Below are 18,801 nucleotides of genomic sequence, written 5' to 3'. Positions count from 1 at the left end.
AGTAACCCCTGGCACATAATAGCTATTCTCCACCCTTCCTTTCAGTGTAGTTCCCAACTGCCACTGATCCTCCCACCTGGGGTTCCGCACTCTCCTCCTATGAGTGGCAACCTCAGAACACAGCTCTCCCACCAGTTCAGGACCTTCCTCCAGCAACTGGTCTACCTACCTGGGATATAATCCCTCAGGCTGCACCGGGGTCAGAGGCGAGGACTCCCTCCCTCTGCACCCCCTTGCAGGGCACTGTACCCTCCCAGCTGGAGTGGTACGCCTAGAAGCCACATCGGTCAAGACACTGATTACAGTTGCCCCTCCCTCCAGGTAAGACAACGCCTGAACCTGGCTTCCCAGCCCAGGGACCAACCCCTGTGATTCAACACTTGCCCAGTGCACCAGGACTTCCTTGGGAGCACATAGGCCCCCCAGGGGTGACACACAACTCATGTGTCATGTGATAGTCTACCTGGCACAGATCTCCCGACCCCTGTCCATCTGACAGTGTGTGAAGATCCCCCAGGTCAGAACTGGGGTCACCACAGTCATTCACCGGTGCTCAGCCCTTCTGGCTGGCTCCTGCCCCACTGGTTCTTCCACTGGGGACTCTTTCCCCCTCTCACCCCTCAATCTGGACTCCTGCACCTTCCACTTACTAGTGGCACTGCCAGACACCAGAACTGATGGAGGCCTGCTTACAGACACTCCCAGTTCACCAGACACTGGGAGAATCCCCTCAACAGGCGGCTCATCAGGACAGACTAGGCTCCGCACCTGGTGTTCCCGTAAAGAACCATCCAGGCCCTGAGACTGGGTTTCGGGCCCCTTGGGACACACAGCCCCACCCTCACTCCATCTTCACTGAGACAGGATGTGAGCCACTACACCCCTCCCACTACACCGAGACCTAGCTGGGCTACTCTGAACCTCTTCCACCACACAGGTCCGGAAGATACCTGAGCCACTTCTTTTAGGATCACTCCCAAATGCCTCTTCAGTCCCTGTTGCACGCAGCCAGAGGTCTGACTCCTGTGCAAGCTCCCTGGGATCAGAGAACTCACACTCCAACAGGTGTTGGCATAGCTCTGGAAAAAAGGGACTTACAATATGCTCTCCCATAATTGAATCACATAGCCCCATACAAGGGTTAACTAAACTACCCTTCGCCTCACCATCCAGTACCTTGCACACGTACTCCACACCACTCTCCTGAGATTGGCAAGACAGTATCTGACTGTCTCTGTCACTCAACCCACACTCTTCCGGGCGGTCCACACACCAGGACTTCAAACATGGGGGGAACCCCCTCCCTGCTCCTCTCATTTAGTCTCAGTGGAGTGTCCCTCCAACCACTAGGACCAGGATCCTTCCCCAAAGCCAATGACAACGCAACAATTTATTTATTTATTTAAGACGCTTATAAAGCGCGCGGCTACCTCCGACGGGGGTGTCCCGGCGCTAAGATTACATGTTTATCACAGGTGAGGTTGCCAGGTTCAGATCCATCCAAAAAGACCGACAGAGAAGCCTTTATTTTGTCAACGTTTGGTAAACAGCAAGGTTTTTAGTTTGCGTCGAAAGACTTGCTCCGATTCAATGAACCTAAGGTCCAGAGGAAGGCTGTTCCAGAGCTTGGCTGCAATAACGGTGAAAGCAATGCATGTCATGTTCTCCACGCATGCTGAAATGCAGCCGGCATGGAGAACATGCAAAGTGCGCATGACTGTTTAGGACGTCCCAGGGCTGGCCAAAGAGTCATTGCGCGCTTGGAGTGGGCAAACCACTCCTCCCCTGCTCTGAGAACAAAGCAGCTCCCCATCCCTCGCCCTGCAAAGCTGCGCAGCAGGAACAAATACAATGATAATAACCTCAAGTTATTATCGTTGTATTCGTTCTTTCTTTCACTGCTTTGCAGCAGTGGGGCGATGCTCCTCCGCCTTAGCAGAGGAGCCACCACTGATCTACAGGTGATTAGTATCCAGGAGACATGATATTCTATTCTTTCCTCAGTTACAGATATGTGTCTATGATGTTCAAGTCAAATACTTTCAGCCAGATCGCTTTGACTACGTCTGATATAGGCTTTCGCTACTCGTGTGATACTGCCCGATTCCTAGCTTACTCCTGAAATTCCGAAGTCAAGACAACAGGAGTAAGTCACAGGAAATTATTTTTGAATCGCATCCACCTTACCCAACAGTTGTAGTAGGAAAGTAAATAAAGTTTTATGGACTGTAAGAAACCTTTTGTTTTTTATAGATTTGCCTATCAGTTAAGGACAGTGTTTGGGAACCAATCAAAAGATTACTAAACCTACCAAGGATAACCGTGTGCTACAGCAGCCACATTCAAAAGGGATTTACTAGCTAACTGTTGCTTTATTTTGAAAGGTGCATCTTCATATATACTCCATTATCATTTTCAGGGGCGGAGCTTGGTTCAGTAAGATGGGGTCAACTTCAGATATTCAACAGTCACACTGGTAGACAATGTTAATGCCAACCTGGCTGCATGAGAAGGGACTCGGGGGCAGTGGAAAGGGAGAGGGATTCAGATTAATAGGAGCACTAGGTCAGAGAAATCACAATATTTTGTAAAATAACCAACGTTTTTGAGGACTTTTAAAATAGAGAGAGGGACAGATTGTACATTTTTGTTTGTGTGTGTGTAAAACGTCCTGGTGAAATCCGTCAGACACCTCACCATACCCGACTGTAAGCACCTATACCCGACTACTTATCAGGAAATACATTTATAAGGTGGGATGGAACAACCTCCCCCCATACCACCTCGACTCCCCCCACCCGAAGCTATGCCCAACCGCAACCCTCTGGAACTCAGCTCTAGAATTATTATTATTTTATAAGAGGTCCGACCACCTAAAGATTCCACAAGTGTACGACCTATATTTATTAACATCAGCCAATAATACAGAGGTAATAAAACTATGGGGCAGGAACACACGCTATTATGCCCACTACAAATAAATAATTTCAAACTATACATACTATTTGCACCATGTTTTGAATAGTGTGCTGCTTTCCATTTCTGACCACAAAGCGAATACTCACAGTAGGTGATTTCTCTTGCTTCAGATGTTCAAACACGCCTTCGAAACTTTCTTTAAAAGTGTCTTTCACAACGTCCTTCAATAAATTGAACAGCCAGGCTCGATCTCTGTCGTCCACGAGGCGATCATAAAACACACGAAGCACTTCATGAACAAAAAGGCGGACGAATATGCGCTTGTTTTCGACGGACTCCTTCTTGATAAGCAGGCACCCTTGGATCACACGGGAGAAGTCACGCAGGTTGAAAGTATAATGAGACTTGGCAGGAGTCGGCAAGAGGTTCTCTGTTGCTTTTTTGTATACCTAGAGCAGGACAACATAACCATGTTAGGTTGTTTGATATACCTATACAGAGCACCAAATTAGGCGTTTTTTACGAATCACAGTCAATATATTGGCTTTTCACATTATCAAAGTCAACATTTAAGGAGCATGGTGACAAATGTTTAGATGCTAATTTCACATTGTGATTGGGCTCATTTTGCACAGATAGGCTTGAAAAGCTCAAGGAACAAATGATGAACGGATTGCTGAACAATGCAAACATTCACCCCCAGTCACAAACATATGAGTTTAATTCATCGTTCTTTTGCTCGCAAATCCACCCCAGTTTGGACCCAGCCATAAAATCAGTCTTGACCCTGATCCTCATGGGAACAGTCCAGGCCGAACTGCCAAGCTAGGTCCTCCCTGGGCCAGAAATAAGCATCCTGGGATCAGTTTCAGGGTTTCACCCCTCATCAGCCAGGATAGCTTGAATCTAGTGGTACAGTGAGCCCGGGACCCACATCTGGGCATACCCTTCCCACTTAGGGCAACAAAAGCAGAAGGAAAAAATGATGCTTCACAAGCTCACATTATATTACAGCCACAGTTTAAACAAGCATTTACAATGCAACTGTCTCGCCTTTGCAAAAGTTAGAGCTATTGGCATTGTAAATGACAAAATATTTATTTATGTGTTGGTTTTGAAAACAGATAAATAAATGGCATTGTCATTTACAATGCCAATAGCTTAAACTCGCGCAAATGCCACACACAAACACACAGAACCACACAGAGCCCCACACACACAGACCTACACACACACAGAACCACACACACACACACACAGAGCCACACACACACACAGCCACACACACACAAAGCCACACACACATACACACACATAGAGCCACACACACACACAAAGCCACACACACACAGAGCCACACACACAGAGCCACACACAAACCCACACAGAGCCACACACAAACACACACAGAGCCACACACACACACAGAGCCACACACACAGAGCCACACACACACACAGAGCCACACACACACACAGAGCCACACACACAGAGCCACACACAAACACAGAGCCACACACACACAGAGCCACACACACACACAGAGCCACACACACACAGAGCCACACACACACAGAGCCACACACACACACAGAGCCACACACACAGAGAGCTACACACACACAGAGCCACACACACACAGAGCCACACACACACACAAAGCCACACACACACACACAGAGCCACATACACACAGAGCCACACACACACAAAGCCACACACACACATAGAGCCACACACACACAAAGCCACACACACACAGAGCCACACACACAGAGCCACACACAAACCCACACAGAGCCACACACAAACACACACAGAGCCACACACACACAGAGCCACACACACAGAGCCAAACACACAGAGCCACACACACACACAGAGCCACACACACAGAGCCACACACACACAGAGCCACACACAAACACAGAGCCACACACACACAGAGCCACACACACACACAGAGCCACACACACACAGAGCCACACACACAGAGAGCTACTCACACAGAGAGAGCTACTCACACAGAGAGCTACACACACACAGAGCCACACACACACAGAGCCACACACACACACAGAGCCACACACACACACAGAGCCAAACACACAAAGCCACACACACACACACAAAGCCACACACACACACACACACAGAGCCAGACACACACACACACACAAACAGAGCCACACACACACACAGAGCCACACACACACAGAGCCACACACACACAGAGCCACACACACACACAGAGCCACACACACACAAAGAGCCACACACACACACAGAGCCACACACAAACACACACAGAGCCACACACACACACACAGCCACACACACACACAGAGCGAGACACACATAGAGCCTAAGCCCAAGAGCCAATGTTGTTAAAAAAATGACTTGTGAAGAAGCATCCAGGGCACCGTGGAGACGCTGACAGCTCATTTGCTTAGGTGCCCCCTCCCCCAATGATTTAATATGCTCAGCCTAGTCCAACCAGTCATGGCCCACAGCCACTTTCTATCATAAAGTTTGCACAGACGATCTGCCAATGCCGGGACCTAACAAAAAGAAACAGCGTTTCAGATCGGGTCAAAAAGCAAGCCACTGGACAACTGCTGCTTAAGTAGTAAAAAAAAGCTCAAAGTTGCAAAGAGGATCCAGTGTTGTCCTCTATAATGACGATATCAGCAGCAGCTGTGGAGCTGCCCTCCAACTTGCTGAAAAGTGTAAGGCAGCGCGACTTCTTCCATATAAGGGACTCCAAGGGGCAGGCCTGAAATATAGCAGGCCTACAATGCTGAGCACAACTTCCTGACGAGCAGCTTGAATCGGCCGTCATATTGGGGGTGAAATAAGATCAGATTGGGCTCAAGAAACTGTGGATAATTACTGGTATTCCAACATTCTATAAAAGGTGACGTCCTGAGAGGCCCTGTAAATTAAATAAATTGATGAAAAAATGCCAGAGATGGCTCCAAGATGTGAGGTAACTCTTCAGCTAGGAGGGTGTTTTATATCAACAGAATATTCGCTTTACCTGCTAATAAAAAGATGATTGAGGACCCCCACAATTCGAAAAAAAGGCACCCAAAGGAAGATATCCTTTGTAATGAGGGAGGGGGCTATACAATCCTCGCCTGTATACAAGTAGATCTCCTAGGCAGCTTTCAGTTTCAGCCCTGGGGAGGGTCGGGGACCTGCAGGGGACTCTCTGTGGCATGTGTGCTGGAGGCAGCATGTCCAAGAATTAAGGTAACCCGGGGAGCTGTGCGAAGTGGCAGCATCTTTCTGGTAGCTGTGCTGAAGATACTTGCATCCCCCTGTCCACCTTCGAGCACAGGTATTGTCACCGGGGACAACAGCAAGGAGGGGAGCCAGGAACGGACATGGTAGAGCGAGGGCAGTGTTTGTTGGGCAGCATGAGAACAGACACCGCAGGCAACCCTTGCAGCTCTGGAGCACATGCCCTGAGGCAGGAGATGAGTGCAGGAGCTCTTGCTAACTCACAGCCGCAGGCTTATGATTAGCCGATTCCTTCAGCCACACACGTAAGAGAACCACCGAACCCTGACGCCTGGCTGCCTCTTCCTCCTCCAGGTGCCTGCTGGTGCAGCTGACGCCGGGCCCGAGCTGGCGGAGCTGCAGGCCGAGGCCGAGCAGGCTCATGCGGTGGGTCCTCTCCTGGGTGCCCCCGGTGCGGTGGCGGCCGCTGAGCTCCACACGCTAAGTCCTCTGGTGCCCTGCCCAGAGCGGCGCTGGGGCGCCTAAGCCGGCCTGGCGCTGCTGCACCACGTAGGAGAACCTCTGCATCCTCTTGTCCTCGGCCGGGAATACCGCTTAATCATCTTTGTCTAATAATAGTAACAACAACATTAAACGTAGGGATAACAAAGTCAGCAATGCTGATTTTCATCGTGAGTTTGGTAGAGAAGGGCTCAAGCCCCATTATTTCACTGGTTTGAAATTATATATTGGACTCTGCATTGGCCGTAATTCAAAAGCTACATAGTTCGATGTCTCGCGCAGCGACGCGGTCCTCCCACCCGCACCATGTACGAGGGAGGAGGAACGAGAGATCCGTGTAAACACCATCCATTTTTCCGAGAAGTGAATGCACTCGGTTCCCACACAAAAGCGCGCGCAAAACAAATACGCGAGAGATAAATCAAGCCAAGATTGCAACAACTGTACACACATACATATAAGCTTGGCTGCCAACAACCACCACTGCTGTCTGTAAGCACTGTCCTTTTCAGACTGGGCGCTCGGACTTCCTGCTGGCATAAAAGGATCCTTATCTTCTTTATGGGGCCATCTGGACCCATAAGGAAGATAAGAAACCTTTTACTTCAGCAGTAAGTCAAGTAACTCAGTCTGAATAGGACGGGGCTTAGCGAGAAAGGACACCGTCACTAGGACCTCCTCTCCAATGGCTGGCCACCGTTTGTTATTTATTTGTTATTTGTTTCATGTTTGGTATATGTAAGAAAGTCCTTGAAAACGTATAAACCTGTACTAAATCCATAGACATGGTTGATAATGAAATCCTAACATACAGTGAAGACTACATTAAAAACCTGATAGGCGAACAGGGAGGAGGAAGCTTCCTCGGAAGAACGGTCAGTACAGTAGATCCAACACTAAGTGACAAAATTAACAAGTTAGAGCGACTTGAAAAAAAGCTCATAAGAACCAGACTTCACGGACACGCATTGGCCCAATACCTCCAAGCCAACGTGATCCCAGTAGGACTTCAGGTTCGTAACGAATCAGCCATTTTTGTGGATAACCCTATATTTAAAGGAAAGTTCAGCTTCATATCAAATAACTGCTCCAGGCACTGGATGGTGCTTGGGGTTGAAACAGCGTTAGAAGAAGTTACTCGTTTAACTAAAGAAATAGCAGATTTGAGAAAGGAGATTACTGACGACACAGCTCTAAAAAACGCCAAAGAAGCCCTAGAGAGACTAGAGAAAACCCTAAAAGAATTTGACGTATTCACTCAAACCACCAAATTGGACAAATTAGCCAATGATATTAAATTCTTTGATAAAAAGAAGGTATACTCCTACCTAGCAGAAGGATACTACAATCAGGAATCAAGAGGCACATACACAACTAGAGGCAGGGGAGGGTACCGCAGATACAACACTTTCTCCAACTCCTCAGTCAGTAGTGGCTCAGAAACAGACCAATCATCCACCAGTACCGCAGGACAAGAGGGTGACCAGACTTTTTTAGAACAGGACCCATGGGTGGACCAACGTGGGCGGGGACGCCCCTGGGGACGACCCAGGGGACGGGGCCAAGCCTTCTGGAAACAGAACAGGGGTCAACAAACCTGGAACCAAGTGAGAGACAAACCAGGGAAACAGGTACATTTCAGACAGGAATCCCATGGCGATATACGAACACGCTCGCAACACTACAGATGGTAGACACACCCACCACATCCAGCCAAACCAGACCCTTAGTCAATCTATCTGACTATAATCTGACAGGAGAGGAACAACGTATTTTGGAAAAGGGGCTATCCTTTGTTCCAACTAGCCTACCTAACAATTTCAATTTGAAATTGGAACTTCTTCAATTCTTCCGCAAGGTTCGCTTAAAATACCACTTTAACAAGATACCTCATATGAACATGAACAGCAACACCGGTCTGAGACCACCATCTACTTTTACCCCTCCGACACACATGATGCCACCTAGGATCCTAGCTTATGAACAAATGGTGATGGGAGACATTACCAAATTGCTCAAAGACAAAAAATATGTCAAATACAACATCTCCAAAATCGAACGACAGGCACTACACAATCTTAACATGAATCAAGAGATAGTGATAAAGCCTGCAGACAAGGGGGGAGCAATAGTCATTCAGGGCAGAGAGGCATATAAAGCAGAGATTCTCTCACAATTATCCAAAGAGGGTAACCACAGGAAACTATCCATAGACCCCACAAAGGACATAGCCACATTGATCAGAGTACTAACTGATACAGCATACCAGGAAGGTATAATCTCCAAATCAGAATATGAATACTTAAACAATGCTCACCCCAGAGTCCCGACGATATATACTGTACCTAAGATACATAAGGGACTAGCCTCACCACCTGGAAGGCCGATCATCTCAGGCTGTGGTTCGATTCTGGAACCGTTATGCAAGTTTATTGCTATCTTCTTAAAACCCATTGCAGAATCTACCACTTGTTATATACGCGACACCATGCAGGTAATCCAACTTATGGATGGTACCACCTTTGACCCTACAAAGGAATTGCTGGTAACCATGGACATTTCGTCCTTATACACCAGCATCCCACAACAGTCAGCAATGATTGCTATTGAAAATGCCCTAGACAATAGAACACGTCCCCACAGGGTACCGACTGATTTTATCTTATCGATGTTAGAAATAGCAATGAAAAGAAATTATTTCATTTTTGATGGCCAGTTTTACGAGCAAACAAGTGGAGTAGCCATGGGGGCAAGCTTTGCCCCAAATCTTGCTATTATTTTCATGGACTCTTTTGAGCACCAATGGGTCTTACATGAGACTAACCCCCACAGAACAAAAATTAAAGAATGGCGTTGATACATCGACGACGTGCTCCTCATATGGAGGGGCACGGAGGAGGAGTTAATGAACTTCCACACTTGGCTAAATGAAAGGGACCAAAACATACAATTCTCGATGGGAAACAGTAACAACTTTATAAATTTCCTTGACCTGACGATTAAAGAAGAGAATGGTGTCCTCTATACCACACTCTTCAGAAAACCTACAGAAAAGAACACACTTCTTAGATACTCTAGCCACCACCCTTGCAACCTCAGGGATAACCTACCCTATGGTCAATTCCTGAGGTTGCGACGCAATTGTACTAAGAAAATAGACTATTTCAAGGAATCCGATGTTCTAATCAAAAGACTAATCGAACGAGGGTATCCCAGAAGTTTAGCCAGGAAAGCTCGTAAAAGAGCATGGTTCAGCAATAGGGAGTCTTTACTAGAACCAAAACAGAGATCTGAGCCCAAGGAAGACAGACTTATTTGTGTTACCACCTTCAACACACGCAGTACAGAAATAAAACACACCATCAATGCACATTGGCACCTTGTAGCGGAAGAAATAGGTATAACTGAACCCCCGATGCATGCATTCCGTAAAGTTAGAAGTGTCAAAGACTATGTAGTACACTCTATGCTTAACCAGAAAAGGATCGAAAGTCAAACATCATTGTGGATCATACCCCCTGTATTGGGCCATTTCAAATGTGGCAGTTGTAAGGCCTGTACAATGGTATCTGAATTAAAAACATGTACCTACAACAATTACACTCACACAATGCAACAACACACCAATTGCAATACCATGGGAGCTATCTACGCTATAATGTGCCCATGTGGCTTCATGCACGTAGGTCAGACCACCCAGAAAACTAAGACCCGCATCCTGCAGCATTGCAGCAAAATACGTTGCAAGGTTCAAGGGGCCCCACTAGTGGATCACTTTCTGAAATTTAACCATCACCCTGAAAGTTTCACATGGTGGATAATAGAGAAGGTCAATAAGAACCCCCGAGGTGGTAAATATGTCAAACTTTTGAGTACCCGCGAATGTCGCTGGATGCACATCTTTGATACTGTCAATCGCGGTCTTAATGACCGTAAAGAAGTGCTGTGACAAATGGTATCAATCAGAAATGGCTGAATGCCCCCCTGACAATCATTCCTTATAACTATGGACCTTACTGTTTTCAGGATATTTTGCAAATATCCATCGTGCATTACAATTGCCTGTTTTGTGTATTCTCTGTAATGAATGTTGTACTGTACAATCTGTGTTTAATGTACTATGTATCATACTATTACTGACCTATTGTACATATTGTTGCACTTGTACTAAGCTAAATAACCCTGATTAAGGTGGAAGTACCCTATATTGTTTTACTAATGTACACTTGCAAAACGAACCAATTGTGATTCAACTGATGCGCTCTTAATAGACATTGAAGACCCATTCTTTTCTCAACACGCAAAATGCGTGCAAACCAATGGGTATATCCCCGACCGTCTGAATAATTAGTCCCTTGTTTACCTCCATGACGGACCTAAAGGTTCATGGTCCTTCCTCTATGCCCATCCCGTTCTGATTGGTTAGAACGAGTACATGTGACATGAGCCACTAACGCGGAAGTAACAGCCGATTTCGAACGCTGTTCTCCGTCTGTCACGGCAACTACTCTTCGCGTTTGAAATTGCTCGCGGTCACCAGGTTTCCAAATAATCCCGCCGAGGTAAGCAGACAATTCGAGTTATCGTAGGAGGTTGTACGCCTTGTCAGCCTTCTAACCGGGGATTCCAAGTGGGTGCATGCTCGTGAGAACGCTAACTAGCGCTCGAATCGAGACACTCAATGTGTATGGATAGATGAAGCAATTAATACACTTCTCTATCACTTATCACATACTAGGTGACGTGGACACCGATTACAATACCTAACCAGAAATAGAGGCAACATTGACCTAATAAACCCCTCACCACCACCGGACTGCCCGTGGGGTCGCCGGTAGGATTGCTCTACCTCACCATCCATATTGGTAAGTTTCCTACTGCACCCACCAACGTTATTTATACCAGTTGATCCAATTGGATGGGGTCTGACCAATTGTTCATCCCCCACAGGTATTGTTGAACAGAACAGGCTGAACAATCTAGTGATTTCATCACCCCCCAAAACATAAGGGGCCCGATGTAGGTAAATCCCATTTACCGATTTTGAAATACCGAATTATACCGATTCGGTATTTCAAAATCGGTAAATGGGATGTAGGTCCCAACATCTGGAATCGTTACCGATTCCTTACAAATTCGGTAATTACCAATTCGGTAAATACCGAATCGGTATTTGCTATTGAATCCTATGGGCCTTTGAAGCCCATAGGATTAAAGTCAAATACCGAATCGGTATTTACCGAATCGCTAAATACCGAATTTGGCAAGGGTGCAGGGGGTGTCACTTTGACACCCTCTAGCACCCCCAAAACGGGCATGTGTGCAATGTGGCACACAGACATGCCCTAAGGGCACGTCTGTCTGTCACATGGCACATGTGTACATGCACAGATGTGCATGTACACAGGAATCGGTATTTTACCATGGATTTGTATTCCATGGTAAAATACAGATTCTGTAAGCCATGTGCTGATGGAACATTGGCTACCTACATTGCATTTTCGGTAATTTTACCGAATCGTTATCATTACCGAATCGGTAAATATTACCGATTCGGTAAATTTACCGATTCGGTAATGATAACGATTCGGTAAAATTACCGAAAATGTGCCCCTACATATCAATAGCCCTTTACCGATCGGAAACGGCCGAAAATCGGTATTTTCGGCCGATTCCGATCGGTAAAGGGCTACCTACATCGGGCCCTAGGTGAGTCTAGAATCATGTTTATTAATAGACATGACACTTGATGTCAGTTGCCCTTGGGAGATGGGCACTGACAATGTTTCCAAAATCTTCTATACCCCACAGGTGACCTATCCCCTGGAAGCTTCGACTGAGTTCCCACCTGACCAGCTTCATTGGTAATGTACCCTTCAGCAGATACTGTACCACACTCCTGTAAATATCGAATTACAGATCATTCTAACAGCTACCTCCTCTCTATGCTTTAGGTGTCCGATCCAGACCATTAGTCGGATTACGGCCAAGTCTCCCTCCCCCTTCCTTGTCCCTTGTCCTGAGGAAGACCCGCCGCCGAGGCCCCAAATACCCCAAGAGAGCCAGGGTCGAAACGTCGACGCTTTTCAACTAATGTGCCTATACCTATATCGTCCCACCCCCTCCCCCCTCCAAAACCGTGTGGACAGGCCTATATAAACAGCGGAAGGTTGCCCGCTTTGTCCTTTGTAAATATCAGAACTGTATATTATAAATGCTTTTCTTCCTTCTTCTAAACACTTGAGCACCCTTTCCTTTCTCACTGACTATACTTAATAGTCCTTGACCCGTTTATGATCATTACTGTTTTATAAAAATTGTAAATAAATATGTAAATTTCGGTAGTACAAATATCCAGAGTGTGGTTATAATCATTTATTTTGCTGACCTAACAGGGTATTCTTTCATTTGCATTTAATGTGTATAGAGTCATTTGAGAAATTATTTATATCTCCCTTATAAAGCTTGAATCAAAGCATGCGGATTTAATTGCATTTTCAGAATCAGAAATGTTTCTCATGTAAGGTTTTTCCTGATTGATAGTCAAGGACCATTGTTTTTTCTTTAACCACCGTTGAGGAGGCCAGCCAATGGAGAACAGGGGCGGGGCTTAACCTCACTAGTGATATTCTCACTATCTCATTAAATCTCGCCAGCGAGACTGCGCATGTGCGCAGCCTACGCTAGCCGAGACCTAAAAAAACACTTTGCTATGATAAAGAGTGGGAAATAAGGTGAAGGGAATTTGTCACTCAGCATTTATCACATTTTAATGAGCAAAATGACATCCAGCTGGTTGTTGATGGGAAAACTTGGGGCAATTTCTGCTTTCACTTAGAAAAGCTCTTGCATATTACCTTTGGACATACTACTATCATTATTGACTTGTGGAGAACAGAAGAATCAATGGGGTCGGGTAAGATGGAGCGTGTGGTAGAAAATAGCTGAGGGGGAATTGTTTATTCCAAAGCATCATCTGATCTAACAAACTGAAGGCTGACAAAAACTGAGCAAAGGAACAGCATAAGTGCCGTATTAACTCCCTTACAACAAAAGGTTTGTTGTTAAACTACCCTGTTACATATTTTTAACCATGGACCATGCACCATGCATTCCAGCACGGTAGGACCAACTTAGATTTTCGAGCACATCAATAAATACATTAATTGATATTTTTCAGTGTTGTTAGAACCAGCCTTTTGAAAATTGGCTTGACAGTGGCCACACACCAGGAATCTCCTAAAATACCAGCTGATGTTACCCATCAAAAAAGGAGCTAGTTGGCTGGGCCGCCCAAAATCTACATTGTGGCATACACCTGCTGCAGACACATTGTCTGGCCCAGAAAGCCTACTCGGTTTCACAGATAGTATACCTTTATTGATGTTAGCAGGGCTCAAGGTAGCAGGATCAGTTACAATTGTCAGAACTATCAGACTTGAAAAGGATATTTCTACAATTTCGACAGAGATACAACCCAAGAAGTTTCACGCAATTAACATTCCCAAACACTCTGTCTTTTAGCTGAATATATTTGTTAATTAGATACTACTATTTATTTTTCCTATTATCGCAGAGCCTTGTTTGAACTATTTCTTTTATGTTCTCATACTCATTATCAAAGCCAGTTATTAGGGGGAGAATTCCTACTATCCTTGTAATGTTTACTGTGTAAATTCCTTCACTTGCTGACGGCTAGCCAGTGAACTAAATGAACAAGTTACTTACCTTTGGTAACGCTTTTTGTGGTGGATACAGTATCTGCCTGTGGATTCCTCACCTTGTGAATATCCCCCTGCGTCAGCAACATTTGGAAATTCTTTTGTAGCTCTACACGCCGACGTGGACGACGTCACAGAAGCACGGCATCGCGCGCGGCTCCGCTGACGTCACAGACTCCATATTAGGCCTACGTCGGCGTGATGACATCAGTTCTTCCCTTTTTTCCGTGCCTTCGAGGCACACGGATGGACAGACAACAGTAGATATATACACAGTGTACACAGTACCAAATAATCAAAGTAACACACATAATGTGAAGACAATGTAGTTAAGCAAATAGAATAACACACTACTTTTGAAAGTAACATATATGCATTATAACATTGCCATTATTGTAGGTATACAATGGTGGACAACGGGGAGGCGGGTGGGCATGTGAGGAATCCACAGGCAGATACTGTATCCACCAGAAAAAGTGTTACCGAAGGTAAGTAACTTCTTTTTCTGATGGATACATCTGCCAGTGGATTCCTCACCTTGTGAATAGATTCCCACAGCAGTCCCCACTCCCGGAGGAGGGTGCCCACCCTTCTATACCAAGAAATCCTGAAGAACAGAGCGCGCAAAATGACCATCCCTCCTCACCTCGGAATCCAAGCAGTAATGCTTCGCGAAAGTGTGGAGGGTAGCCCAAGTTGCCGCTCTACAAAAATCCTCCACAGGAACACCTCGAGACAAAGCAGAAGTAGTAGACTTTGCTCTAGTGGAATGAGCCCTTAAACCCTCTGGAGGTTCCTTACCAGCCAGAGAGTAGCATATCAGGATACACAAGACAATCCATCTAGACAGCGTGCACTTGTGCACCGCTTTGCCTCTTCGGGCGCCAACGAAACCCACGAAGAGTTGGTCATAAATCCTAAACTCTCTAGTTCTGTCCAGGTAAAAGCTCACCGCCCTCTTTGGGTCCAGACGGTGAAGTCTCTCCTCCTCCTTGGAAGGGTGAGGGGGAGGATAGAAGATAGGGAGAGTAATAGACTGCCCCAGATGGAAAACAGTCACTACCTTAAGCAGAAAAGCAGCCCTGGTCCCGAGTACCATTCTTTCAGCATGAATGGTCAAGAATGGGGGTTTCGAACACAGAGCTTGAAGCTCACTTACCCTCCTTGCCGAGGTAATTGCAATCAGAAAGACTGTCTTAAAAGATAACAACCTCAAGGGACACCTGTGCAAAGGCTCAAAAGGTGATCCTATCAAGAAAGTAAGGACAAGGTTTAGGTCCCATTGAGGTATAATAAAAGGAGTAGGAGGAAATTTATTTGTAAGGCCTTTAAAAAAACCTTAAAACAATAGGAGACTTAAATAAGGACTGCTGATCCGGCAGACAAAGGAATGCAGACAAGGCTGACAGATAACCTTTGACTGTCGCTATAGCAAATCCCTGCTGAGCCAAAGAAAGCGCAAACTGAAGAATGTCAGACAATCGAGCCTTCAAAGGGTCAATGGATTTCTCCCCACACCAAGATACAAATTTGGACCACCTATAAGAGTAGATAGACTTGGTGGAATGATGCCTGGCTGATAAGATGACATCCACCACATCATGTGGGAGAGAAAAAAAATTCAGGTTGCCCCGTTCAATCTCCAGGCATGAAGGTGTAAGGTCTGGATGTGGGGGTGTAGAATCTGCCCCTCCATCTGAGAGAGGAGGTCTGCCCTGAGAGGGAGACGGAGCGGTGGGCACGAGGAGAGGTGGAGAAGATCTGTGTACGTATCAACAAGAAGAGAGGTAGGGAGCAAGCAACACTCTTATTCCCCACTTGACATCATGAACAACAATGAAAGAGTGTTGTTAACTATAGAACAAAGGAGTATTCAAGCACAAAGGAAAACAACACCTATTTGGTGTGTCTAGAAAGCCCTCACTCCCCGACCTGGTCAGTGACATGCTTCATCATTGGGCCCCACTGGGAGTGACCGAGTGCCACCCCAGTGTGCTTCAATGCCAGATTTGCTGCGGAGCGGGTAATGTGAAGATGTGGGAGCTAAGTGATAGTGTCAGTGATTAATAAACGTGTGAATAGTGAGTTTAAAAATGCCTTAGTTGTAGCAAAAAATGTTTTATTGGCTGATCAATAAGACATATTAAAAATGTGTTGGAAACCTAGACCAACTAAGTTGATTGGTCTGTTTCCAGTAATATTAAGTGATGGTCAATATGTTTCTGCAAATTTCGGTTTCATTTACCTGGCATTCGTCAGGACCTAAAGTGAGCTATACCCCGGCGGTATGGACACGCTAAGGTCCACCCTACCAAGGGACGTGAAATTAAAAACCGCCTGAAAAAGTGCAAGTGAAAGGGAACACAAAAGATAAATTCTCTTCAGGGTCTCTCTATTCTGGAGACTAAAAAAATTAAAATACACTTGTACGGTGAGGCACTGTCACCACATAGACCTCGGGAGGGGGGTGGTAGCGTACTTGAGCCAAATACGCTACCACTTTAGGTCCTGACGAATGCCAGGTAAATGAAACCGACATTGGCAGAAACATGTTGACCATCACTTAATATTACTGGAAACAGACCAATCAACTTAGTTGGTCTAGTTTTCCAACACATTTTTAATATGTCTTATTGATCAGCCAATAAAACATTTTTTGATACAACTAAGGCATTTTTAAAACTCACAGAACCTCTGGACTGGAGACCCAAAGATCTAGCCATTGCTCTACTACCCTTGAATCTCTCAAGGTAGTATCCGCCTTCTTCCCAAACAGGCCCGAACCATCTAATGGCAGATCTATTAAGGTAGCCTGGACATCAGCAGAAAACTCAGATGACTTCAACCAAGCAGCTCTCCTGGTAGCAATCGATGACCCCATGACCCTTGCTACAGAGTCAGCTGTGTCTAAGCCACTCTGGATGACTTGGCGAGCAGCAGCTTGAGTATCAGCAAGAACCTCATTGAAGCTCTGCTTGTCCTCGTCAGGATCTTAGGAACATAGGGGTAGATGTATCAAGAAATCGTTTTGCACTTCTCTAATAGCGATTGGTAAGGAATCGCTATTAGAGAAGTGCAAAATGGTATGTATGTAGGAATTCTCTATTTTTTAGCGATTCCTTAACATTCCTTAATTGCGATTAGCAAATTGCTAATCGCAATTAAGGAATAATTTTCCCATTCATTTCTATGGGCCAGGAGGCCCATAGGAATGAATGTGCAGTAATTCTCAAATTGCGAATTCGCAATTTGCTAATCGCAATTTGAGAATTATTTCAAGGGTGCAGGGGTGTCTTATGGACACCCTGCTGCACCCCTGAAACTTACATGTGTGTGCATATGGCACACATACATGCTCTATGGGCATGTATGTGTGCCACATGCCACCTTCAAAATAGTGTTATTTTGTTGTTTTAAAGGATTTCGCAAATTAACACGGACCTCAAGTTCGTGTTAATTTGCGAGTCCTTAACCTAAATTCGCTACAAAAAAAAGCTTCATACATGGCATTTAAGGAATCGCACATTTGCGATTCCTTAAATGCTGATGCAAAATAAGGAATCGCAATTTATTGCGATTCCTTATTTTGCTAATCACACATACATCTCAAAAGATGCAAAATTTCAGTTTACGATTCGTTAAGGCCGAAATTCGCAGAATTTCGGCCTTAACGAATCGCAAACTGCTTGATACATCTAGGCCCAACTGTTTCACAGAGTCCATTAGAGGGTGAATGTAACACCCTAAAAGGCAAGTGGCGTTTGTTGACTTGAAAGCCATGCTTGCTGAAGAGAAAACCTTTTTCAGCCGAATGATCTAGTTTCTTAGACTCTTTGTCACCAGGCACTTGAGGAAAAGCACCAGTAGACTTTTTGGAGCAGGCCGCTTGTAGATTAAAAGCCAACGGACCCATGGGATCAATCGGTGCTCCAGAGGGGTACATGGCTCTTGAAAAGACCCCGTACATAGCATTTAAGTAATGCGTTGGGTCTTGCCCCAGGCCTGGAAAAGGAGGATACGAACACACAGGCTGCTCCTGAGAAGGCACAGGATATGGGTCAACTGGAACTTCAGGACGATGGACCGGAGTCACAGAAACCTCAGGCAAAGGAGCCTCTTCCTCCTCTCGAGGTGGAGAATGAATCGACGTCTGGGATGGATTCGACTCTCGAGCCGGAGACTGCTCCGGTGAACCAACAGGCGATGGCTCACCTTCCGACTCCGGTACAGTAGGAGAAAGAGAAACATAATCCTTCCGATGTAGACAACCTGGAGACTTCGACTTCGGATCCGACTCTCTCTTGGAATGACGTCAAGACCTGTGCTTCCTTTTCTTATGCTTCTTCTTGGATCGAGAAGCATGCCCCGAAGACGACCTCGAAGCCGACCTCGACCTCTAACGGGACCTCGAACA

At 45.8% G+C, this 18,801-nt stretch overlaps 1 protein-coding gene across 1 annotated transcript in view; it reads right to left on the bottom strand.

Annotated features, from left to right (window-relative positions):
- DNAH12 (dynein axonemal heavy chain 12) overlaps positions 1-18,801 on the bottom strand; it is a 1,291,066-nt gene that overhangs the window by 646,876 nt on the left and 625,389 nt on the right. Inside the window, exon 41 of the mRNA XM_086939114.1 lies at positions 3,066-3,368. Coding sequence (XP_086795240.1) covers positions 3,066-3,368 — 303 coding nt within the window. The remainder of the gene's footprint in view (positions 1-3,065; positions 3,369-18,801) is intronic.

The sequence above is a fragment of the Lissotriton vulgaris genome, chromosome 9 (genome assembly GCF_964263255.1).
Source record: "Lissotriton vulgaris chromosome 9, aLisVul1.2, whole genome shotgun sequence".
NCBI classification, from domain to species: Eukaryota; Metazoa; Chordata; class Amphibia; order Caudata; family Salamandridae; genus Lissotriton; species Lissotriton vulgaris.
The sequence above is the reverse complement of the archived record's forward strand: the minus strand, read 5'-3'. Positions and strand labels throughout refer to the sequence as shown.